Here is a 26,772-nt window from a genome sequence, read left to right as displayed (position 1 = left end):
ATAGAAAACTAAAGAATAAATAACACGAACCCCACCAAAAAACTAGGGGTGATCTCAGGTGCTCCGGAGGCGTATATTACTGGTTAAGAAATATTCCATAGACAAATTTCGTTTGCATAAAATTGTAGAACATCCCAAACGAGAAACAATGCAGTTTACATTTTGTATTTATACCTTTCTACATGTCAGATGCACAAATTATTAAAATTGGACATACACATCATTCACACAGGGAATTATCAGTCAACAAAAACGATCTTTTTCTACTCTACACAATATACAAATATACTTCAAATTATTTGTTTATTTTTACATATAAGTTTAACGAGGAAGCCTAAAGCTTTAAGTCCTTTATTCATATCATTTCATGACTCTGTGATAACAGATATGAATGTAAAATGTCATTGATGTATCTCAGGAGGCGTCAGATTGGAGTAACAGGCAGAAACATTCATTTCATTTTATAAAATCAGGAAAATTGTATGAAGAACAAAGAATTGGTGGCTTTGATGTATTTGTGGTTAAAAAGCACATCAGTTTCAAAGCACTCCAATTAATTAGACTGCTTTGAAATTGATGCACTGCTTATTTCTACTACATGTTTGTTACATAATTTCGTCAATCAATGAAAACGAAAATGAAGAAAAAACAAAAATAATTTGAAAGATATAGAAGTGAGAAGATGTGGTGTAATTGCCAAGGAGACAACTCTCCATTAGAGACACAATGACATATATTATAACAACTATAAGTCCACATAAGGCCTTAAACAATGAGAAATTCCATACCGCATAGTCGACTATAAAAGGCCAAACAATTCCATCGAGAAAACATGAGCAAATCTATGAACAAAAAAATAACAGATACACACATAGAGTATTTGTACATATGTCACAGTCTTCCAGGTCAGGATTGAAACACTCGTACATACTCAAGACCTAGTGATTTTCGATGAAAAGTGCACATTAAGTTTAAATCGTAAAATGATTAGGCTTTTAATTCAAAGAGGAGCACTTGTAAACATTGATTGTTCAACTTCTTGCACGAGCAAAGTGGCGCCATTTTGTTTCGTTCTAACGTAATTTGTATTCATACAAACAGAAAATGTGAAGAGAACGGAAAAAAACAACTTAGTTCTGTAAAATCAGTGATGATAAGAGGGTACTGCATTTATTAGTCACAGAATTTTATCGAAACAATTCAACACTTAATATTGGAATGTAGTTTCCCAACATTTAACGAAGTATTTGAAGATTTTTTTCCATCTCATTCACAGATCTAGATAATGCATTTGTTAAATCCTTTAGTCATGTCGGAAACCGTTAAAATGCAACCCATTTAAATTCAAATGCGCACCAGAATTACATTGAGTATTTAGAACGTAAATGATGTAATTTTATTCATATGTAATGACTGTAAGAACTATTTCAAGGGAACAATGTGTCCTTGGATTATCGGATCAGATGATTTAAGAAGATGAAATATTATAGAAACCTGAAAGCAACGCATTAATCTATATATGCATAGAGCAGAAATCATTAAGTCCGTACTCAGTAGCAATTAGTTCAAGATATCTAACGGGCACCTGTTATATCCGATGTAACAAAAAGAGCAATTAAAAACTTAATGGGTTAATAATGTTCCAGCTTCTCATCGAGTTATTGTTAAGTTTCTGTTGACAAAATCATCGAACTTTTATCAAGATGACATCAACAATTATGAAAAAACAAATAAAACGTTCATTTATCAGAACAATGTAAATTGATATCAGCCTTTTAAAGTAATTGGACAATTTAATATCGAAGTTCGTATTTTTTCAAGCATTTAGTTCCAGGATTTATTTTTTTTATTTTATTTTATACTAAAAATTATTACTCTGCTGATAAAATGGGACGTTCAGAAATGTACACTACGAAAAATTATTCATAGAGATTTGAAAAGATGGTTCTATGAGGTTTTGAATAGAAAAAAAAATAATTTCAAATATAATTTTGTTGATTTCTCATCCAAAACAAACGGTTTTTAACCATTTTACCCTGTAGTTCCCCCTCCCCTTTTTAAAACTCTTTATCTTGATCTGCTAATGTGATAGGTGGTTCGAGAAATGAGCCGAGAAAAAGAACTATCAATAAAAACAAACATGTAATATGTGACATAAATGAATTTGTAACACGTCCTTCTGCTAAAAATGGTGGATAATTTAAGTGGCTTATTGTCGTTAGTTGATATCTCAAGAAGAATAAACCAACATAGATAACGAATAAATTCATAAGACATACAAAAAATACTTAGTAGAACTACATAAGACAATATTTCATTTTACATTCTATCTCTGCGTTAACATATTGCAGTATATTGTACACCATTAAGACCAGAGGCTCTCAAATGCTTGTGTCGCTCACCTGTATATACTGTGGTTTTGGAAATCATGATAAATAAAGTTAAAATCATAGTAAATAGTATTAGATACCCCAATAATGATTGAGACCAAGTTTGGGTTAATTTGACCAGTATTTAAATGAAAATCAGGTCATCTCAGTTCAGTCTTACAAAAATTACTTAGGACCCCTTATCATTGTTTGAATAAGTGTTCAAGTTGTATTGTGACCATTTGGAATTGTTGTATACCAAGTTTCTATAGACTTCTATAGTAAATTCCTATGTTCTTTTTTTTTGCCTTGACGGTCATTTTGTTTGGATGGGGCATTGTCATCAGATACATTTTATAATCAAGATACCCTAATAACAAGAATGTGTCCATAGTACACGGATGCCCCACTCCCACTATCATTTTCTATGTTCAGTGGACCGTGAAATTGGGGTCAAAACTTTAATTTGGAATTAAAATTAGAAAGATCATATCATAGGGAACATGTGTACTAAGTTTCAAGTTGATGTAACTTTAACTTCATAAAAAACTACCTTGACCAAAAACTTTAACCTGAACTTTGCACTATCATTTTCTATGTTCAGTGGACCATGAAATGGGGGTCAAAACTATAATTTGGCATTAAAATTAGAAAGATCTTATTATGGGGAACATGTGTATTAAGTTTCAAGTTGATTGGACTTCAGCTTCATCAAAAACTACCTCGACCAAAAACTTTAATCGGACGGACGGAAGGACGGACGGACGAACGGAGGCACAGACCAGAAAACATAATGCCCCTCTACTATCGTAGGTGTGGCATAAAAATTGTTGCTATTTTAATTTTATTTACAAACAAATGTTTACAATTGACTATAAAGGGCAATAACTTTTCAAGTGGTCAATTGAACATTTTTGTCATGTTGACTTATTTGTAGATCTTACTTTGCTGAACGTTTTTTCTATTTACAGTTTATCTCTATCTTAAATAATATTCAAGATAAATAACCGAAAACTACAAGATGTCCTTACAATTATCAATTTTGGAAAAGCAACCCAATTACTGTTTTTCTGATGTGTCAGGAACTTTCAGGGTAAATAGATCTTGACCTGATAAACATTTTAACCCATTACCAACTTACTTTGACTTTAAAGGGCAAACACTTCTTAAGGGCTCAACTGATTATCTTGGCCATGTTGACTTATTTGTAGATCTAATTTTGCTGTACATTACTGCTGCGTAGAGTTTTCAGGCCAGATGAGCTAAATATCTGTGTTAACATATATATATATATATATTAATGACAGCTATGTATATCATCACTTTTTTGTATCAAATTACATCGTATTAAACCTAGTTATTTAAAATGCATGACCAAATACATAAAATGAGTAAAAGGCACTTAACAAATTAATGGAGACAATAAAATGGTTATTATAGCATATCAATGGGATGTCTACTCGTAGCAAATTGATCAATTATTTTTATCGCTTATTGTAATAAATAAAGCATCGCGTTCTCTTTTTTCTTATTTTGTTTCTGACCGAATTGTACTTAAATAAAGATTTTTTTAAAAGTAAGACAATTGTTAGCTATAACAGAATCCTACATGATAAAATTTGAACCAAATCAAACGAGAAAGGTAACGCCTCTACACAGAAGTTAACAAAATACAAATAGGGCGGACAGCTTCCAACAGCAGTCACTGAATTACCTAATAATCTTAAATAAGCAAACGTGGAACAATGGAAGAACTTATTGAAGAACAAATTCTTTGTTACAAACACTTCGTAGTTCCCGTTACTTCATTTTGCACGGCAACGTTTTTATCAATATAGTTTGAAAGATAAGGTCAAGATAGCAGCATTAAAAGAGTCGCCTGTTTAACATTCATCATTCTCGTTATAATCACAATTGCACTTCCTAAATCATTTATAATTTTTATTTGATCGGTACCAGGAGAGAAATGATACCTTGATATTATTATCTGAAACTTTCTAATATAAATATAATGTTTAAGATTGCCTTTTGTAATATATCCATTGATTCAGATTCTAATCCGACGATGAACCAAGTGTCAAACCATAGCTATGACAAAGATTAATGTCATGACTGGCCCATTTGTCATTTTTATCGACTTAAACGGCTTTTTGTTTAATTTGATGATGAGAAGGTATTAAAACAATAATTCCTACATTGTAATGTGTAGTTTAAGTAAATGCTTTTATACCACAACTTTTGTTATGCTAAATAGAAACCAATTACATTTTTATATAAGTACAGTCATGAACAGATTCTACACTTTGCCAAAGTTTACCATAAGAATTCAAATAAAAACAATTGGTTTTCTCTGTTTGATTGCAAAGTCGGACATTTTCTATTTTACTTAAAAGGTGAAGCCTCAATAATGTTGCAACAACTATACGGTTAAACTTATGAATACCGACCGGATTAAACATAACAAAATAATAATTTTAAACATTTCCTATGTCTTTTCATATGAAATCAAATGTTAATGAATAATTGGCGATGTAGAATCTGTAATAACTCAGTTTCAAATAACTGTTCGCAGGTGGACATCTCTTTATTTCGTGTTTTAATACCCTTTGTCTATTACAATTACTACTTTAATCCTACTAATTATTTTGTTCTATAGAATACCATTTTGACTGTCATGAAATGTGAGTTCTTAATCCTTGTAATTATTACATTCTATGGAATAACATTTTGATTTTCATCAAATGTGAATTATACTAACACTCACCGATACAAGCAAACAAAGGCAACAGTAGTATACCGCTGTTCGAATCTCATAAATCGATAGAAAAAAAACAAATCCGGGTTACAAACTAAAACTGAGGGAAACGCATTAAATATAAGAGGAGAACAACGACACAACACTAAGCAATATAAAAAATAAGTATTGGTAAATACAATCTTATGATTAAATACTTTGTTTCATGTCTAGACACGCCAATAGTACACACCTATGTCTGGACACGCCAATCGTACACACCTGTTTGTCATGTGTCAACTACATGTATAAGTTCATTTTTATTTTATTTCAGGTAACAACACTTTTTGGGGCTTTTACTTCAAGGAGTTAATTTTTGGAGACATTAATTTTTTTATCACGATATCTGTCATAAAACTGTACTCAATACTTAATACTTGAAACACAAAATCAAATATTTGATTGATTGAATTGTGAGTTTTAGTATGAGTATCGTGATAAAAAAATACTAAAACTCACAATGCAATCAATCAAATATTTGATTTTGTGTTTCAAGTATTGAGTATTGAGTAGAGTTTTATGACAGATTAGTTTGGTTTCAGACAGAAACGCTGGTAATAAACAAAAAAATGATGTTTCAGATTGATTGATTGATTGTTGGTTGCTTAACGTCCAGTGGCAAATATTTCATGCATATTCAGGACGAGAACAAGTTCACAATAAATACAATAGGTAGGTTGTTGTAATAGAGGCCATATAGGATGATGGTCGGGGAAATCTGGACTGCCACTGGAAAATGAGGGTATATTGGATAGGGACAGAAATTTTGCCTTGCCACAGGCCACCTACGGACCCTCAAAGAGTTCTTGCAAGGGTTCTTAACGTGCAAAGAGCGTGGCACTCTCTTTACACGAGTCATCGGATTTAACGTCCCCCTTCTGACCGGACGTGACTGCGAACTTGATACATCCCGCACAGCCAAACGGACGCCCCACTTCAGCAAGCGTTTTACTGCCGGTGGGGAGAAGACCAAGTACCCATATTTCTATGCCCCAGTCACCCTTGGGGTGGTTTCAGATTGAACAAATGCAAATATTTGTATAGAAATTATTTTTAGAATCTCATTTTTCAATATGAAAAGTTAAAATTATTGTTGGCATTGATTAAAACTTCGTTTTACCTGAATATGAATATTATTTGCGGGACGATTTTTAGTCAACGATTTGTTTTGTGGCTCCTTGGTTTTTCCAATGTTGATATTCTTTTTCGATAACTAAACACATTAAAGGCATGTGTGACTCATCTTAAGCTAAGGGTCAAGTCAGGGTTATATAAATACGGGTTTGACTAAGGTTGAATCATTGACCAAGTCATTAGAATATATGCAATGTTTTCGATCTTTTTTCGACGAAATAGCATAATGATATTTCATTATTCCGCTTTTATAAATGTTTGAAACAAAAAAGATCACATTTCAATTTTAAGTCTTTTAGTTCTGTAGCTCCAAATAGTTCTTTATATTTATGCATCCTTGTCTTTCACATTTCAAAGTTTGAGCGTTTTGAATTATGGTTAATCCAAAAAAGCGCTTCGAACGCACACTGATCAATTTTCATCAACGATTGTCCGATTTTTTTTATAAAGTAAGGCACTAGCACATTTTAATCATAATTGACACTATAGCTTTATTGTTTGTCGTAGTCTAGACTAATTTATTCCTGCAGCAACAAAAGCATTGCGTAAATAATCTGATAACTGTCTGAGTGCTGATGCACCAAAATTAGTCGACACGTCGAAGAAATCTAGTTTAACCATTTTATTTACAGCTTCAGTATAGAAAACAAATAGGTAAAGGAGAAACAATAGGATAATAAAACAATGTTTAAGGAGTCCAATATTACACCCGACTACGGAATGATATGTTAAACATCCTGGTCAATTAAAAATCATTTAACTTAATAATAATTAAATTATATCTTTGCAGGGCCTTCTTCAATATTGATTTCGCTGTGCTCTTCCGCTTGCACTTTATTTGGTCTTTATATCATTTCTGATTAGTCTAACACTCTTTTGTGATAGATCATTCAAGAACAGTGGGTTTTTACGACTGACCTAATTAAAGAAAAGGCCCGAGTCTGGCATGCCAAATTTTAATCTTTATATCCATGAAAAATGTACACTAACAAACAATGACCCACAAATCTTTGAAACAAATTCTCAAGAGTTCAATATAAAAGTCTTTACAAATGAAATACAAACACACTTAATTCTCTAGAACTATAAACAAATGTCGTACAAGTGGGAGGCTTAGCTAGCTATAAAAGCAGGTTTAACCCACCATGTCCATAGGTTAATGCAAAGACAGTGTTTATGGACTTCTCATTTTTGAGTTTACCTTGTAGTTTTATATTTTTTTATTATAACGTGTTGCGCTATTGCAAACCACCGTGCAAAGTAATGTACCAATTCTATCTATAAGCAGTTACTTGATAAGTATTTCGATTCTGTTTTGTTTTAGGCCACAATTGATTATTTAGTTTAAAATAAAAATCACATGGAAAAAATATTACCCATTGATTTGTAGAAATTAACTATTCTTATATAAGCAATCACATGTTGTATCATAAACCAAATATGACTGACCTAGTTTACATTAAAGTACTTTGAGAACGTCCATATCCCAAATTCATGTATTTGGTTTTGATGTTATATTTGTTATTCTCGTGGGATTTTGTCTGATGCTTGGTACGTTTCTGTGTGTGTTACATTTTAGTGTTGTGTCGTTGTTCTCCTCATATATTTAATGCGTTTCCCTCGGTTTTAGTTTGTTACCCCGATTTTGTTTTTTGTCCATGGATTTATGAGATTTGAACAGCGGTATACTACTGTTGCCTTTATTCAATGCCTTTGTTGTCAATATAGTCGAATGTTCCGGAGCATCTGAGATCACCCCTAGTTTTTTGGTGGGGTTCGTGTTGTTTATTCTTTAGTTTTCTATGTTGTGTCGTGTGTGCTGTTGTTTGTTTGTCTTTTTCATTTTTAGCCATGGCGTTGTTAGTTTGTTTTAGATTTATGAGTTTGACTGTCCCTTTGGCATCTTTCGTCCCTCTTTTATTAGACAAGTGAGAGATTTAGCCAGCTATAAAACACAGTTTTATTTACAATTTTCTATCTTTTCTAAGGAAATACCTGTACCAAGTCAGGATTACATTTTTTTCCATTCGAGTGATTGGTTTGACTGTTTAAAAGGTACTTACTGTTTTGAGTTTTGTTTGAGTTCATAATTGTTTTATTTAACTTTTTAATTTTTACATTTTTATTTTATGTTTTTTTTTTAACATTATCGTGTTTCTGTTGTGTTTTGGTTGTTTGATCTTTTTTTTTAGTTTACTTTTATATCAGTCAATCAATAAGACGGCATCATACATGGTGACCCCTGCTTAACGTAGATTGAATGTGTATTTGCAGTGAACAATTTTATTACATGGGAATGGTCTTTCAGATGATAATTGGTCATTTTATTATGAATCATTGACCAAATCAATGCAATTAAATAGGTAATCAACAATCGAAAGATGATTGATATGAACGCCATCTGCTTGTGTACTGACTATAAAAGTGCCTTATCAGAATCTTTCTTGGAAATGAAGAAATAAGGAGGAGCCATCTAAATCAACACGAATATGTTTTAATGTATTCAACTCTAAACATACTTTGTGTTATAGGAATAAGATCACAGAAGTGGCCATACAAACTTATATCTGATCAGAGAACTTAACTCGTTATTTCATTGCACTCTGTATGGATGCGGATTACCAAATAGAGAAAAATGAAACAAGAGAACAGACAAAATGTTATAAAATACAGAAAAGAGCAAAATAAGCCAGCAATTAGAAGTCAAATTCAATGAATAGAGAATGAAAGGTACAAAATACAAAAAGAAAGGTCTAAAAGTTAAAAGGATACAGAAATCGAGATCCCACCCTTCGGATCCTCATATTTGCCAGACAACTCTTTTTCATAAGGTTCAGAACATTTTAAAGCACTTTTAATTTTACCTCTAATGATTCCTGGCACTGACAACACATGTGCGTGATATAAACCCTTTTCCAGAATTTGAAATTTAGTCTTAAATTGACTTTTATTTTAGTTTTGTTTGAAAATAGACGCGAGTAAATCAGATTAAAAGAATATTTTTTTGCAATTAACACTCTTTTGTGATAGATCACTCAAGAACAGTGGGTTTTACGACTGATCTAATTAAAGAAAATTGTTACTTATTTCAAATATTTTATCCATCTATAAATAGCGCTGAACAAACATGCAATTCAAGGTATGAAACGTGATTGATACATTTACAAATAATCATAAAAAACATTGAAATTGTTTGTTTTTGGAATCTGGATACCATGGTGTGTTAGATAGTACGCTTGTCTATTTTATATTTTTACCGCAAAGCACTGGTAATATTAACACAGTAGGTTCCTTTATGGGCTTTGTATAAATGCCCTTTTGCATTCTCTTGTTACACAATTTGATGGTGATTACGATTATAATCCAATGTTTTAACTGTTGTACCCCTATTTTGACATATTTACCTATTATTCCTGTTTGTTTGGTCACACATCGTTGTCAATATAATTGAATTTGATGCGACTGTCATACAAGTGAGAAGTTAAGCTAGCCATAAAACCAGATTTACTCCACGATTTTCAACATCATAGTGATTTTACATGTAAAATAAAAAAAAAAACAAAAACAAAAAGTACAAAATTGTACGAAAAAAGAACAAAAAACAATTGTAATCAGTTCCAACCACCAATTTTAAACTTATAACAAACTGAAACATAGCGAATTATATAAAAAGGCTTCACAACTGATAAATCTTTGATAGCAATCGTTCCGTTTTGTTGTCCATATACTTTTCTTCAATTCATTATTCTTTTCTATGTTGGAATATAGGTCCGGAACTTAGTTATTTGTTAAACTTGGATATTTCTTCAATTTGGGCTTTTCCCTTATAACTTGGTTGTATCTATTCAAAAATTAGTTGTGCTGTTTTGTATTAAATTCAACAGCAACGCAAAGAACTTTAACATTTCGAATTAAACAAATTTCCCCCTGAAATAATAACCTGATTATCAGATGCATTAAATCATAACGATGAATTTTTAACATTAAGGTCAAACATAAGATTATATTTTAGATTTTACGGATATTTGTAGATTTTTTTTATGTAATTTACTATACAGATTGGTGTTTGAAACACAAACATGTTACAAATGTAAAATTTGCAATATTTTATAACAACTGTCTTTTAACATAACGGTCTTAAACTATATAATATTTTAGATTTTACGGATATTTGTAGATTTTTTTCATGTAATTTCCGATAAAAATCTGTGTTTGAAACAAATACATGGTAAAGTGGCTATACCTTGTTTTTATTGGTTTTTGATGATACAAGATCATAAGAGAAACCTCAATTCGATATTCAATATGACGTTTAATGTCCTTGCTTAAAAGTGTCTCGATAAACCGTTTCCTTTTCCTACCCACTCAATTAAGAAAATACTTTATAGTGATTGACTAAGACCCAGATGAAGACTGTCAAGTGACCATTATCAACAATAAAAGGCGGGAAAACTTCCTCATTCGTCCGTGTTCTATTAATGTTGAAAAAATGAAAGTGTTTGTGTGACAATCAGCTTCATAAAATTAATCTAAAAATACGGAATTGATTAAAAAGTGAAAAAAAAATTGAAGTTGAAAATCACTTACTGATAAAAAAAAAGCAACAAAGCAAGTAACATGTTTGCATTTTCAAACTCTAAAGGTACAAATGTAGGTTTGGTATTCTTCTGATGAAGTTAACTTGCTTTTATGCGTAAAATTTCTAAAATTAACTTGGTTAGCAGTCATCAAGGCTGCTTCTAGTTAACTTTTGTACAGGTTAGAACTACACCCATCTGTAATTAGTCAATTAAGTTACCTATTGTACTCCCTTCTAAAAGGGCTCAGTTTGTAAAAAAAAAAGAATAGATACTAAGAGCAACCAAACGCATTAGTTTTAAATCGATTTATTTCATCTTCAAGAAAGAACAGTGCTTTAAACAACAAGATAAAAGAGTCAAAAGACACTAGACATAACCACTGCAAAAAAAGAACAATGCCAAAAGGACAACACAAGAACAGTATCAAAAACACTGAATAGACAACTAAAGTATCTTTAAAAGTAAACTACCTGTAAAAATGAAAATTATAAAGATATGCTGAAAAAAAACCGGTTGACAAAATCCTACTGCCGAATGGTAAAAATGTGCATGTATTGACAAATTATCATGGACTTTTATCTGACTTGTAGAAGAGGAGTCGGGGTTCGCTAACGAGAGGTTGAAATATCGTTTGTCGTTCGTGCACGTGATAAAAAAAGGTTAACTACCTAGAAATTAACATGACCTTTCAATTCAACTCATACATAACATGTACAATTTGGAATGAAATGTACTATTAAATTTACAATCGAATTTTCAAATAAAAGCATTAAAACCGTTTTTTTCACGAATGTTAATTCCATTTAATGCATTTGTATTTGAACAATCAACCAGCGTCATAGCATACTAGCTATTCTATTATTACAATGCATTATATATAATTCAATACATAAATAAATCATATTCGTTCATTTCATTATTATCTATGCATTTGCGTTCATCAATAAAACACTAATCTCATTTGTAAACTGAATGTATGAGAGAGGAAACGACGATTTAATTTTAAACAAATGTCATACCAATGACTATCAAAATAGCATTACCATTTTTTTCTGTAACTACTACTGGGTCAATTGATAGTGATGGCGTACTAACCGTCCCCGAACGTTACCAGTGCCAGTGGCAAGGTTAGAAAGATATATTTTGTTGGTAATTTTCAGTGTAGCAAGTATGCAAAAGTAAAAGTTGTCTAAAGATATTTTTTTCGGATTATCCATTCCCTTGGTCAATATATATATTTATATATATATATAATTATGTGTTTAAGTTCATGGTTGTAAATTGGTATCATGATCCTTATTCTTATGAAAGAAATCTTTCATAACTTTGATTAATTTGATTACATGTTTTAAATATCTGGACGTTTTGTTCATACTTTAGGTTGGGATTACCAGATATCAATACTTTAACATTCATAAGGTCACCAGGGAGCCGTTTAAGGTTTTTTTCGAGTTTAAAAGCAAGGGTTATAAGAAACTCGGCCATCTTAAACGGAAATTAATGTTCTAATATTGTAAAAGGAAAGTGATCTTTTTTATTTTCATCTCTCTAGAAAGGCAACATGGATATAGTTCCCAATTAATCATCCATAATAACTGCAACGAAAGTGTTAAAAGACGTCATAAGGGAAATTATTCAATGACACCTATTGGTGTTCGGTTGATTAATCGGAAGAATGAGAATATGACTACCAAGTCAGTTTTCATCTTTTTTTAGATAACATGTAGGGCATCACATCATAGCTTTTTGTGGCTTATTATTATTAAAATATTAGACCGACTGTGGTTTACAGATGATCAGACCTTGTTTCTTGTAATCTTTTAGGAAAACACAAATGAAAGTAACAACAGAAACTGCAAAATATATTTACGCGTTTTAAACTTATTTTACATCTATAGTACAAGTGATGTTCTTCTAGATTCAGATTGCATCTTTAGAAAAATCATAATCAATCAATTTTTGTGTTTTAAGAGGAAATGTAATAGTTTTACATTGTTTTTTTTAATTTATTTAAGGATGTACTTAGGTGAAGTTAGGTGAAAATTAATAAATCCAGAATTTAAAATTCATACTATAAGCAAGAAGAGAATTCTTTAAGGATAAAAATAAGTTGAATACATTGATAGGTCAAGGAATTCCTTTTCGAGATATTTGAGATTTAAAATATGGCGGGAAAAGGCTGACTCTGACTTTTATCTTATGTTTGCATTGGTATCATTTGGGTCCCAAAACAAAAGAAAGAAAATTAAGAATCTTCTAAAATTTTGGTAAATGACCTTTCATGAGCTATTTAGTCATATATGGAAAAATGCTGAGTTTGATTAAATCCTTTGACAAAAAAGATCTAAGATCATCATGGTATAAATTAACTCTGATATAGGTATTAAAAACCGTGTTTTGATGTAAAAAATAAAAAAACATATGTAAAATACAGAATAAAAATTAAGTTTAATTAAACTATTTATATACCTTCATAAGACACATTAACTGAAGTTATGAATTGAGGACATTATTACTAGGACATATCCAAAGTCCTATTTTAAATGTTGCTTTCTTAAAAAGGTAAATATAAAACTGTACTTAGTCAGGAACATCACAGTTTTTATTAATTTTTTTGTTGTGTTTGAGCTTTATATTTCGCCATTTGATTAGGGACTTTCCGTTTTAAATTTTACTCTAAGTTCAGTATTTTGGTGATTATATTTTTTGCTCTCACTGATTATTTATTGCAACATTAATTTATAAAGAAAACAGCATAACTGGTCGCTTTCAAAAAACACATTTAGGAAAAATAAAAACCAAGGTCAACAATTGTTTTCCCCGAATCAAATTTTTGAATATATGACAATATGAGAACTTTTCTGAACTGACGAGCAGTTTTTAAGTGTTATTTAATTGTTTTCAGCCCTAACATTTTAATTGTGATTGTACATATGAAATAAGTATGATGAAACTAGACTGAAACTTTTTAAATAAGATTTTTTATGAAATACTAGTAAACATGTATATCTATTCATCAAAGATTGATTTTTTTTAGAGTGTCTTCGACTCTGTTTGAAATACAAAAAAAAAAAAAAAAACGCGCTAAAACCAGACTAGTTTGAGGGCATAAGTATAAGCAACTTCTAAAATTCAAGATCATGGCTTATAAAAATAATATATACACAAACGCTTTAAAATGTATTGGAGCTAAAAGGGTTTCTTATGTAAGAGTTCATAAGAGCTTATTTTGTTGTGATTAGGAAACAGTAACATACAGAACAAAATATGCAAGCAATACTTTTTCTGTGTGACTTTTGTTTAACGCGAAGGCTTTGTTCTTGAAAAATTTCCCGTATTTTCCCGTTTGCCAAACATTCCAGAATTATGTTACATTCAACGTGAGGTTTCGTTAGATTGAAAAATTGCAATAACATTTGATGAGGCGCTAATTAGACCCCAAATAGTAATATATCATTATCATCTTTGCAATTGGAATCCATTGTAATGACTCGGTAATAAACTAACTGATAACAACGAGTCAGTTGATGATTATCGTTATGAACAGATATTCCATGAAAATTTGTCTACATTCAATATTGAATCCTTTTATCAGTACATAACATATGGGGTGAGACTAAAGCAATGCAATATGAAATATTCAAATAATTAATGTGGTCCTTGCTTCTCTCTTTGTGCTGTCTTGTGCATTTTGTAACTTTGTAAGCATAAAACATAAAGTTCTGCCTACACTACAGTATAAAAGAACCATATTTATGTTCATGAATAGAAAATGTCTGAGATAAGTGGCAATGTGACAAAAACTAAATTACAAAATAACTGAACTCCGAGGAAATTCCAAAAAGGAAAGTCCCAAGTCAAATTTGAAAATCAAAAGCTCGTACAAAGAGAATGGATAAAAACTGCAGTATTCCTGACTTGGTACAATGTTGAAAATGGTGAATTAACCTGGTTTTAAAGCCACCTTAACCCATCACTTGTATGACAATCGCAAAAAATCCATTATATTGACATCGATGCCTTTGATTAATGTATCAACGTAAACGTCTACATATTTTTGGTACGTTGTTATCTAAGAAGAAATAATTACACATTTAAATGTTGTATCAATGAATCTATTGTTAAATAGTATAACATCCATAATTTTGTTTTATGCCCCTGCATATGATCCTAAAAAGTAATAAAAAAATCAAGGGAACATTAAAAACATTGTACAAACAAGACCAAATACAAACAACGGTAAAAAAGACCATACGTTGTGGTCATTCATATTTAATTCAGATTTATCGTAATCAGACTGAGAACACAACCAATCAAGTGTTCTCGATTTGGTGTTTCAGCCACAAATCTTGTACACTTAGTATTTAGTAAGGTTTTATGAGAAACAGGGCGTAGAACACTTATATTTGTACAAATTCTCATAAGAATCTGGGGTGATCTATTGTGCTGTGGAAAGTTCAACAGTTTCTGCTTTAATCGTGACTCCCGTTGTATTGATGCAACGGGTGATAAAGCTTTAATGAGTTACACTACACAATATTTCTTTAGGTCTAGATGGACACATTGTATCAAATTTTTGAGTAGAAAAGAAACATCAGAACGAGCGAAAGAAGACATGTTGTACTGTAATGTGTTTATATTTTTTTTTATAAAAAAAGTACTTTACTTTCAGGTAAAAGTATTAAATGAGAGAGAACTTAATAAAAATATCACATTTCAAATACAGTAAAATATTGATTATTTAATCGCTTCATTTGCTTTTACCAACAAAACCACATAAAAGAGATGTCTGAAAGCCGGTCTCAATCATATTTTTTTTAATTTTGCGCAGATGGTGGGTAAAATTGTAGATGGCTAAGTTGATTGAATTTGTGTACAGTACACCAGAATTAATGATTCAACGTCATGTCATTAAAAGTTAATCATTTAATAAATAGAACAATGAAAATTCAAAATTAATGAATAGTTAATGAAATTGTTTAATTAAAATTTCTAATATCTAGAAGTCGAACCAACAAGTCTGTCGATTCAAATTGAAAATGAAAAACGACTCTAAGTCATTCAGAAATATGTTTTTATTAATTTCTACCGGTTCTGGTATAAAATCAATATGTGCAATTGACTTACCTCAAATTGAAGGAAATTATCTGGTTCACTGCCCAGGTTTTTGTGCCTTATTTTTATTGGTTTAGCGGTTCGTCTGGCATATTCCCTCACACTATCATTCATAGTGACAACGTTGTTATGTTATCATTGTGTTACTTTAATATTTATTAATCCATTACCACGTATTGTGCTTTTTAAAATCATTAAATAAGTGAGGTTAATTAGATTAATTCAACAGCGATTAAATGCCACAGAGCGCAGCACACAGAACAGTTAATTCATCCTCAATTCAAAAGAGGTACTGTTGTGTTTAGTTCCAATCTGTCTAAGAAAGTTATGCAATATCCATGATCATTATTATTCCTTTTTACATTTCAATTATATAATAATTTTAACTGATTTAAATAAAAGACAAATCATCTAATCTGTACGATATTAATCCAAATTTGATTTTCATATCAGAATCGTCACACAAATTCTTTTTTTTACCCCAACAGAAAAAATGAATCATTTAATAATCTTCACGTTACATTTTCTTGTCAACACAGAATCCATTTCTTGACACTTCTAATTATAAGAAGTAATCTCCGTTCGGTAGTAATGAAACAACAGGTGAATTAGAAAAACCTCTCATCATGATTGGCAGACGACACATCGCAAGCGCGTCGACGACCAAGCAGCAAGCGACTGTTTCCAAGTAAACGGGCATATCCGGGTGTTAAAACAGCAATTGTCTCGTGCTTATCACATTGTACGGAAATTAATATCCTGACAAATGACTTTGTTAGCTTTATCATGGATTGATTTACAGGTAAAACTAATCAACTATAGAATCAAAACTGTCAATGAGTAAACACACTTTTAGCAGTTTGTTCTCAAACTAAGGAGATGACAATTTCTTCTACAGAAATAATTTAAACTTAACAATCCGATTACTAATTAGAGTCAACGATTTTCAATAAATAAGTAAATATATTTGTGTCATCAGCAACTGTCAGACTTACAACCAGCTAGTGAAGTTATATAAAAACTAGCAATTCCTTTCTGATAAATGTTGACATTTGGAATGCAGTGTTTTGTTCCAGATATTTGTTAAAATACTCACTAGTAATTCGTCTGAGGTATCCCATAGGGCTTATATATAATGATGAGTTCTTTTCCTACGGATGCAATTTAATTTACTAACCTGTTGACAATGATTTGATGTATGTGTCACAAACAGAATTGTCACATTAGAGTTTAATTTGCAGGTATAAGCAAACAATTTACATAGACTAATTGTCATAAGGATTCAATTTCTCTTATCCCACGAAGGCTCTCAATCTATCTGATACAACTGCAAATTACTCACAATTGATAACGATCTTGATACTGAACAATGTGCCTTAATATTGTCCATAAAAGACAGTGTACATTTATCTAGATTAAAAGGAAGAGTGTTCGGAGTTAATAGTTATCAAAGGTACCAGGATTAAAATTAAGTACGCCAGACTCGCGTTTCGTCTACATAAGACTCATCAGTGATGCTCAGATCAAAATATTTATAAAACAAAACTACTACAAAGTTGGAAGAGCATTAAGGATCCAAAATTTCAAAAAAGTTGTGCCAAATACGGGTAAGATAATCTGTGCCAGGGGTAAGAAAATCCTTAGTTTTTCGAAAAAATCAAAATTTTGTAAACATGATATTTATAAAAAAAATTCATATCAACACCGAAGTGTTGACTACTGGGCTGGTGATACCTAACTTTTCTTTTGAGTTTTCTAGAATCAATGTACTAGTATCATGATTAAAAATCGACTTATCGAATTAAAACATGATATTTATTGTCTGCCTTTTCGAGAAACAAAGAACGGTACAAAGAAAACAATGAAATGTCTTTAGTCGTCGAAAACAAGAGAAGATCATGGCCAAACAAACAGACATAAAAGCTAAACAACAAAAAGGTTGACATGACACGGCATCGAAAACTACAAATGTTGCGGCACGATCCCCTTCTGAAAACGGGATGGTTCTAAGGTGTTATAGAGAGGTTATCACTCCCTTTGTCATGTATGGCATGTAGATGCATCTACAAAAAAGGGGTGAAACAAATTGTCTATCTGCACTTGTTTCGAAGTCAAACGCCTATGGTTTGAAGTAAAAGCTCTTTACCGTTTTGAACCCTGACTGATACTAGCTCAAAAAATAATGTTCTTAAGTAAACCAAGTTGGTTTTCTTTGAATTTCTTTGATAAAAATCCAATCGGATTAAAACAATGAGCACGCGTTGACATGTCGTTGACAAAGATCTGATATCAACACTAATCTAATTTTAATTGAATCAAGCGAAAATATATTTACGTTTAGCCGATGGATAGACTGTAAAAAAGTAAAAAAATGTATACAAATGAATAATATTCTATAGATAATCCACTTGAGCGAAACAATCACGCAATTAACCGTAGGGTCAATCCTAGTTATCAATAGAATAAAGAATAAAACGTTTAAAGTTAACGTACTCTCTTATTTAACTCAGACATCCCTTCATAATATCTTCGTTTAATTTAACAGGAAATGGTGATAATAGTTGGGACAGTTATAATACAATTTTCACGCTTTTCTTAATATATTTCTGGTCGAGAAAAAAATCGGTCGTGTCACTGAATATCATTCTTCTAAGACTTTAGCTACAGACAGACAAAGAATAAAACAATGTCTACCAATTTAGAAACAACTTCAATCATAAATGCCTTTCTGAATATGAAATTACAGATCGTATTTTAATTAATGGATTTGTATTCATCCTCAGAACAAATTATTGATTTTGTTTTACAGCTAATTGAAATCCCTTAAAATACAAAGGAGAATATCGAGTAATTTTCTTTAAACACGAAAGACTATTGTTTCACAGGGAACTTGCCGCCAGTGAAGGCTTTTATTATCAATATAATCGAGATAATTTGTATCACTTTAATTATAGGCCAAAAATGGAAGGGTCAATTGAGCAACAATTTTATCAGATTTTATTAACTTATGATTAGAGGTTCGTCTGAGATATGGATTTTCCACCGTATATCTTAAGCCAAGATTTCCAAGAAACATAATTGCTGATTTCGAGATGTAAAGTTTCTCTTCAGCATTTAAGCATTGTGTTTCAGTATTAAGAAATGGGGTTAAGGTTAAACAATGTCAAGATGAGTCGATGATAAATGAAGAAATGACATCGAAGGTAATTAATACCTCATATGACAATGTTAAAAATCCTGTTCATGTCATTTGCACTAGATATTGGAAATTAGATACTATTTAGGTCTTTGAGACCAAAAAAAATCCAACTATCCAAGGGTCAATTTAACAACAATTCTGTAGGATTTTATTAACTTATGATTAAAGGTTTGTCTGTAATATAGATTAACCACCATATGTCTGCAGAAACGATTTCTAAGATGACACGATGATAAATGACATCGAAGGCAATTAGTGCCTAATATGACAATGTTAAAATATTGTTCATGTCATTTGCACTATATACTAGATATTGGAACTTAGATACTATTTTAAAATCTATTCGAGAAATAATTGATTGATTGTTGGTTGCTTAACGTCCAGTTCGAGAAATAAAAGACCCAATATACTAGATAATAGAACACAACCGTTAGGGATAAAGGACTCATTCATAATATTTTGTGTTTTGCTTCAAGGATGTTCACTGCTCTTTATCAAACTAACAACTTCAGAAAAACATGAAGGGTCAGTGTATATGCTTTCGTGGTATAAGCAAAGTAAATTTAGCGGGAAGATATTCTCTCTATATTTATCATATTCATAGTTAATTTTGGCACCTTTTTTAATCGCTATGAAAAAAAATAACGAGAATTTTAGAAGATTTTTTACAATGGCTATATGAGCAAAATATGTAATTAAGGAATTATACACAATATCTGACAAAAAGTATCAATCAAAAGTAGCGACCATCCTAAAGTATAAGTTAACAGATACATCAACATTGTGTTATTTGATTCGTTAGTGTCACTTTTATTAAATTAAAACAAGATTTGACTAATCCCAAGGGACTCCGAAAAAATATTTAGACATAGATCGTGCCATATTTGTGTTATAGTATCCTTAAACCAATGATACAAATTAAATTAAAACTTCTATTTTAACGAATAACTTCTCTTAGAGTTACATTAATTACATTTTGGAGTTATAAATGTCAATGAACGTAGAGAATGTTCTGCATAGTTGATAAAAATGACTTTATTCTTGATGGACAAATGAAAGGCTGTTGTGTTATAAAGGACGTAAATCAGTGTATGTCATACAAGTGAGAGGTATAGCTAGCTATAAAACCAGGTTAAATCCACAATTTATGTAAAAGAAAATATCCATACCAAGTCAGGAATATGACAATTGTTACAAATGTATTCATTCGTTTGGTTTGAGCTTTGGATTATTCCATCTTACTTTTTTTTTGGTAAAATCAAAAATTTCGATTGTTGAAAGTTGGACAAATCTGCTACATTTATTATTGTTACTTCAAAAAATATGTTCTTTTGCATGCAAATCATGCTGTCAAACTTCAAAATGCGAGTTTTTATTTCTTGTACGCCATATCCGGTCCCAGTTTTGAAAAAAGTAAAAACACGGCAAATATTTGGTCAATTCACTGTAACTGCACCGCTTTCTGTACATGCGGCATTAAAAGAGAAAAAAACAAACTTACAGAGACATACATTCCCTTTTTGGTGGATCAATAATATCAACAGGTGTATGTCGCTTTTCAATAGTCATAAATCGATTAAGTGAAAATAAATACAGGTCGCAAAACCGACCTATCATCATAATCGTTTAGAATTATCCAATTATAAAACCATGGAAGTATCACTCATTATACAATTATATCTTTTAATTGTACCGTTATGTTTTCTATTTTAGTGATTTTCTACTTTTTATTTCCGGAACTAATTTTGAATTTATTTATTTGTGTTAATTAGTTCTTATAAATGGTTTGTTGGCTTATTTTCTGCGTAATGTGTTTTCTAATGTGATCTTAATGGATGATGTAGTAAAGATAAGAGTAAAGAACTCTTTTTTAGCGTGATAGATTATAAAAAGATACCTGAATGCGTCCAAATTCTTTTTACAATGTATTATCAATAATATGATGATGGTATTTATTGGTGTGTCTCTGCCGACTCACTGACACACCACATTATACAAAACACGTTATAAATCTCATGCACCCGAATCGCTTTTCTGGAATAACTTTTATTTTGAATATTTAAAGTAGAATATTAGAAAGCCATTGGTGTATAAGAACCGAACCACTTGATGAGCTATATGACAACAAATTACTTAAAAATAGCTAACTCAGTCTAAAGTCAACTTCATTTAAGGGGATTGAAACCAGAGAAATCAGAGGAAAATTCAAAATGGAAGGTCCCTTATCAAAATTCAAAATTTAAAAAGCTCAAACACTCAAACGAATGGAAAATGGCCGTCATATTCTTGACTTAAAAAGGTATTTCAGACAATTTTTGGTCCCCACTGATCTTGAACTTGATACTTGTTTGGCTTTTTAACTATTTTGATCTGAGTGTCGTATTTTATATACAAAACGCGAAGCTAACGTATCAAACTATAAGTCTGGTACTTTTGATAACTTATCACTCAATACGAAGAACAGGTTTGTTATTAATCATGCCAGTACGGAAGTACTGACTACTGAGATGACGATATCTCAATGTTATATTCTTAAGTAAAGAATTCCCAAAAATGCATATCTAGATAAAAAAAAATGTGTCATAAAACAACAAATACAGGAATATTTCGCCTATATAGGAATTACATATATGTGGTCTCGAAGAAGGGTATACTGGTAACCGAATGAAATAAGAGTATGCAATATTACTGCTCATATGACAACCGCATTCTTCTTTTGTCGGGTTATGTAATGTATTTCGGTTGTTTTCTGTAATTAGCTTATACTTCAGTTTTATCATTTACATATTTTGTATAGGCATTTTATAAAATTTACTGTTTGCAAAAGTATAAATTGTTCTAAATAATAGGGATGTTCTAGTACCTAACAGAAAACCCTGGCCGTTTTTGGCACGGCTTGTTTGAACTTTTGGTCCTCGATGCTGTTCAACATTGTACTTGTTTCGGCTTTCAAACTTTTGTATCTGGGCGTCACTAGTGAGTTTTGTGTGGACAAAATGCACTTCTGGCGTATTAAAATTTTTTAAACTTGTTGCCTTTTGTTAGCTATTATTCGCGTATTTCTTTGTAAATTGTGTTTTATTTATTTATATTGTAGTCCTGTAATGTTGTGTTGTCATTTTAATGTTATATTTCACATGGCCATAAAAGAGGGAGGTTTGACATGACACAAAACCAGGTTCAACCCACCATTTTTTCCTTTAAAAATGTCCTGAACCAAGTCAGAAATATGGCCATTGTTATATTATAGTTCGTTTCTGTGTGTGTTACATTTTAACGTTGTGTTTCCGTTGTGTCGTTTGTTTTCTCTTTTTTTTAGTGTGAATTCACATTACTATAAGACGTGTCACGGTACTTATCTATCCCAAATTCATGTATTTGGTTTTGATGTTATATTTGTTATACTCAAAGGATTGTGTCTAATGCTTAGTCTGGTTCTGTGTGTGTGTATGTGTGTGTGTGTTACATTTTAATGTTGTGTCGTTGTTCTCTTATATTTAATGCGTTTCCCTCAGGTTTAGTTTGTTACCCCGATTTTGTTTTTTGTCCATGAATTTATGAGTTTTGAACAGCGGTATACTACTGCTGCCTTTATCTATTGCAAAGAAGATTCCGTTATCCTCTTTGCAGATTGTCAAATTTGCGATTATAACCTATTAACTCATCATAAAAAAAAACAGGATTTAAATGCTGTATTTGAGCCAAAAACTCATCAGTGACGCTCGATTCATCAGTAACGCTCGACTTATCAGTGACGCTCGACTTAACCAAGTTAAAAAGGGCAAATACAATTACAAAGCTTAGCATTGAGGACAACTATTCCTCAAAGTTTTGCCAAATACAGCTAAGGTAATCTATTCGGATAGCGGAATTGAATTTCCATTTGCGCCAGACGTGATGCGGTATGATCCAACGAGACAACTATCCACAAGAATTTAAAAAACATTGTTGAAGTAAATTTATTTACCAACTATCAGATTAAGTAAATTTATTTACCAAACATTACAACATTTTTTTTTTACTAAATTGGGTTTCCTAAGTTTGATATACTTAGTGAATAGATATACACCAATTGTTTTTTTAAAATTGAATATTGATTTATCGATCATTTCTAATATAGAAAACATCGAAGTTGAATTCATTACATCATTATTGATATTATGAACCATATTATAATGTTATTCCATCAGGTAAAGCTTCCACTGTTATCAGTGAATGACTGAAGACATTTGTAAGACATTTATCTCATATTCCCAGATGTGCTTATTATTCTACAATGGAAATAAACAATCGTACATTTTAGTGTTTTGTTCAGTTATCACAATATCAAATAGAGTTATCCTTCATTATACAGTCGTATTCTTAAATTATATCTGTTTTATAACGATACATTTGTTATATATAATGGACACAAAATAAAATATTATATGCTACAAATGTGTTATTGTACTTGCAGTTTTAATCATATTCTCAAATGCTTACTGAGATGACTTTAAGGACTATGTACGCACATTGGTGAAAGACTTATAGGATAATTATACGCTTTAAAGAGTAAAATCACAAAATTACTGTACTCCGAGCAAAGTTCAAAACAGATTGTGCCTGATCAAATGGCAAAATCAAAAGCTCAATAATATCAAACTAATGGGTAACAACTGCCGTATTCTTTACTTGGTACAGGTATTTTCTTCAGTAGAAATTGGTGTTAAGACTTAACGGATAATTATACGCTTTAAAGCAGAGCTTGTAGTAAACGTCGAATCTCTAATATTTCTAACTTACATTTATAGAATGTTCAGATTACTATTGTCAAAAACAAACACCAGCAATTGGCAAGGTATTCAATACAAGAAGTGAAAATGACAGTAGCGTAAGAAAATCCTGTAAAAGTGCCACCATTCAACATAGCTAATTAGTTTTATTCAAATGAATACATGTTATTATAACTTTGCTGGAAAAAGTAACATTGTCATTAATTGTTATTATGAACTGAAGAATAAGGAAAAGAGTTGCTCTTCCATAAATATTGGTTATTCTGTTCCATTTAATTATATTGTATATTCTCTATAAGAACAACCGTTGCATAAGAATCATAACTTGAATGATGTGTAATGGTAAGTAAAATGTCGTTTCATATTTATATCATGACATAAGCGTATATCCTGTGGAAATCCATACTTTAATGCAATGGCGAGGTATTTTTATTTCAAATTGTATTTCTCAATAAAGCTCAACCGTTATGATTGTATGTGCCTTTCATGTGGTTCAAACAACGCTTTAACACCAAATTTAAATTACAAAAAAAGAAGTCAATTCCTAAGTGTTGGTACCGTTTACTTTTTTTCTTTCTTCAAAAAAACTAGATAAACACACAGAAACGTAAAATCTGTATTTAAGATAAGCCAATTTCCTGTTTTGGTAACGTGGTAAACTGTATTCTAAATAAAAAAAAAAAAAAAAAAAAAAACATTGCATAACCCATTCAATAGTCCTTGTTAAAACTCTTCAACTTTCAAAGTGACCCCTGTTAAAGGGATATTTCAAATTTATTAATGAGTTGTATTACTGTGCTGAAACTATCCTGCTGATTTATATTCCTTTTGTGTTTGGTCCTTAATTTGCACGAAAGTTTTGTCATCCTGGACAATTACAAATCAATCTCAACATAAAAAATATAGATTAATTTACATCGTAGGACGACATAAGTTAATTATAAACTGGAGTATATCAATAAAGGAACGTGTATCTGAAACAATAGTCTTATATTGTTTCAGTGCAAACTCTTTATTCAGATAAGACCACATTTATTATCCAATATACATGATGTACTTTACACCAAATTGTTACATTTGTTCGAAAAAAGGTATTGTAGTTCAATGATGCAAGAAAGGCAAGAATTAATTGCTTATTTGTTTCGCAAATCACTACCGTGTGTGTCTCTGTGATTAACTAAGGTGATCAAGTGCACTTTAGGTAGTTATAGATACGAATGGTGATACCACCATTAAAAGACACAATAACGTGATAACCTTACAGTTGTGTTTTACAATGTCCACAAAATCCAGCGAATAACAAAATTTCCTCATATGAACCATCAGATAAGTCGCCAAACACATAGTATTAACAACTGATTTACCTAAGACGACAGCATTCCTATCCGCCAGAGTGGAACACGACAAACCTTTGGATCCAGGATAACACTTGTATAAGGATTCTCAACAATCATTAGGTATTGAATCAAAAATACATGTTATGAGTTTGACGTAAATGCAAAAGACTTGATCAATTCAATGATTCGAATATTATGGATTCTATATAATTTGTGAAAACTTTGCCCTATACTATCCATTATTTATGAAAATAACGATATGTATAGATTATATGTTATTGATACTGCTTTGCAACAACAACAAACAAATAAAAGGTATTTTTAGGCAAAAGGAGTTTACCAGTGTTTTAATTTAATAAACCGATATCTTATAAGAGGATAAAAATCAAGATGATTAATTAAAATTATCTTATGATTCTTATGAACTCTAGACGGAGTTAGACTTTGAGGGGTGTCGATGTGATAAGCGTCTGCTCCACCTATCTTTTAATCTGCGAAAAGAATCTTCACCAGTGGAAATGTCAAAATGGTGAATAGGCAAAACATTGAAGATCAGAGGACGTTTCTGTAATCAAAAGAGAATAAACCAATTCGACATTGGAATCTAATGCATCCTGGGTAATATTTTCAAAAGCGTACACCAAAGCGTTTTGATTGGTTTAAAACGTCCTAAACAATCGAAATTCAACCAATGACGTAACGTTATTTTCACTTTGGGGTACGAACAATGAAATTACCCATGATGCTTTAGATTCTGAAACGGCCAATTCGACATTGGAACCAACAATTGTTCAGTCGATCTACTTTATTACTGTATTGGAGCAGTTTTGTGTGTGCTGTTAATAGGGTCAAAACTAACAAGTTTACCGTTAATTGAGATATGTAAATGCCTTGTGATAGGAATAAGGGAATACGGGTATGTGTCTGCTGGGAAATGGGAAGTTGGCAATTGGAAACTTGAAATTATCACGCTGGTTATGGATTATTAATTGACATATCATCTTGAACAAACAAATGTCTGTAACATATAAGAAGATAAAATAGTATTGTAAAGAAAATATTCAATAGACGATATAAAAGATCTATTGACAATAAAAGATTTGTTTAAGCTAAACAAAAACCATAATAAATAAATTAACTAAGGATGTGCTTCCCTGGTTAGTATGTAGCGGAATAATTAGTTATCAAAAGTACCAGGATTATAATTTTATACGCCAGACGCGCGTTTCGTCTATGACTCATCAGTGACGCTCAGATCAAAATAGTTAAAAAGCCGAATAAATACAAAGTTGAAGAGCATTGAGGATCCGAAATTCCAAAAAGTTGTGCCAAATACTGCTAAGGTTATCTACTCCTGGGGTAAGAAAATCCTTAGTTTTTCGAAAAATTCAAAGTTTTGTAAACAGAAAATTTATAAAAATGACCATATAATTGATATTCATGTCAACACCGAAGTTCTGACTACTGGGCTG

General features: G+C 31.2%; 1 protein-coding gene across 9 annotated transcripts in view; it reads right to left on the bottom strand.

Moving 5' to 3' along the window:
• LOC143058804 (dipeptidyl peptidase 4-like) overlaps positions 1-26,772 on the bottom strand; it is a 219,021-nt gene that overhangs the window by 76,060 nt on the left and 116,189 nt on the right. Inside the window, exon 1 of one of the 9 annotated variants that reach the window (XM_076232252.1) lies at positions 16,005-16,339. The exons of 7 other annotated variants lie outside the window; for them this stretch is intronic. In XM_076232252.1, the coding sequence (XP_076088367.1) occupies positions 16,005-16,106 (102 nt within the window). In that variant the 5' untranslated portion in view covers positions 16,107-16,339. Of the gene's footprint in view, positions 1-16,004; positions 16,340-26,772 lie in introns of those variants that run through there. One more of the 9 variants, XM_076232255.1, reaches the window with a different exon arrangement.

Source organism: Mytilus galloprovincialis, chromosome 14 (genome assembly GCF_965363235.1).
Source record: "Mytilus galloprovincialis chromosome 14, xbMytGall1.hap1.1, whole genome shotgun sequence".
Classification (NCBI taxonomy): domain Eukaryota; kingdom Metazoa; phylum Mollusca; class Bivalvia; order Mytilida; family Mytilidae; genus Mytilus; species Mytilus galloprovincialis.
This window is presented reverse-complemented; position numbering and strand designations above follow the sequence as displayed.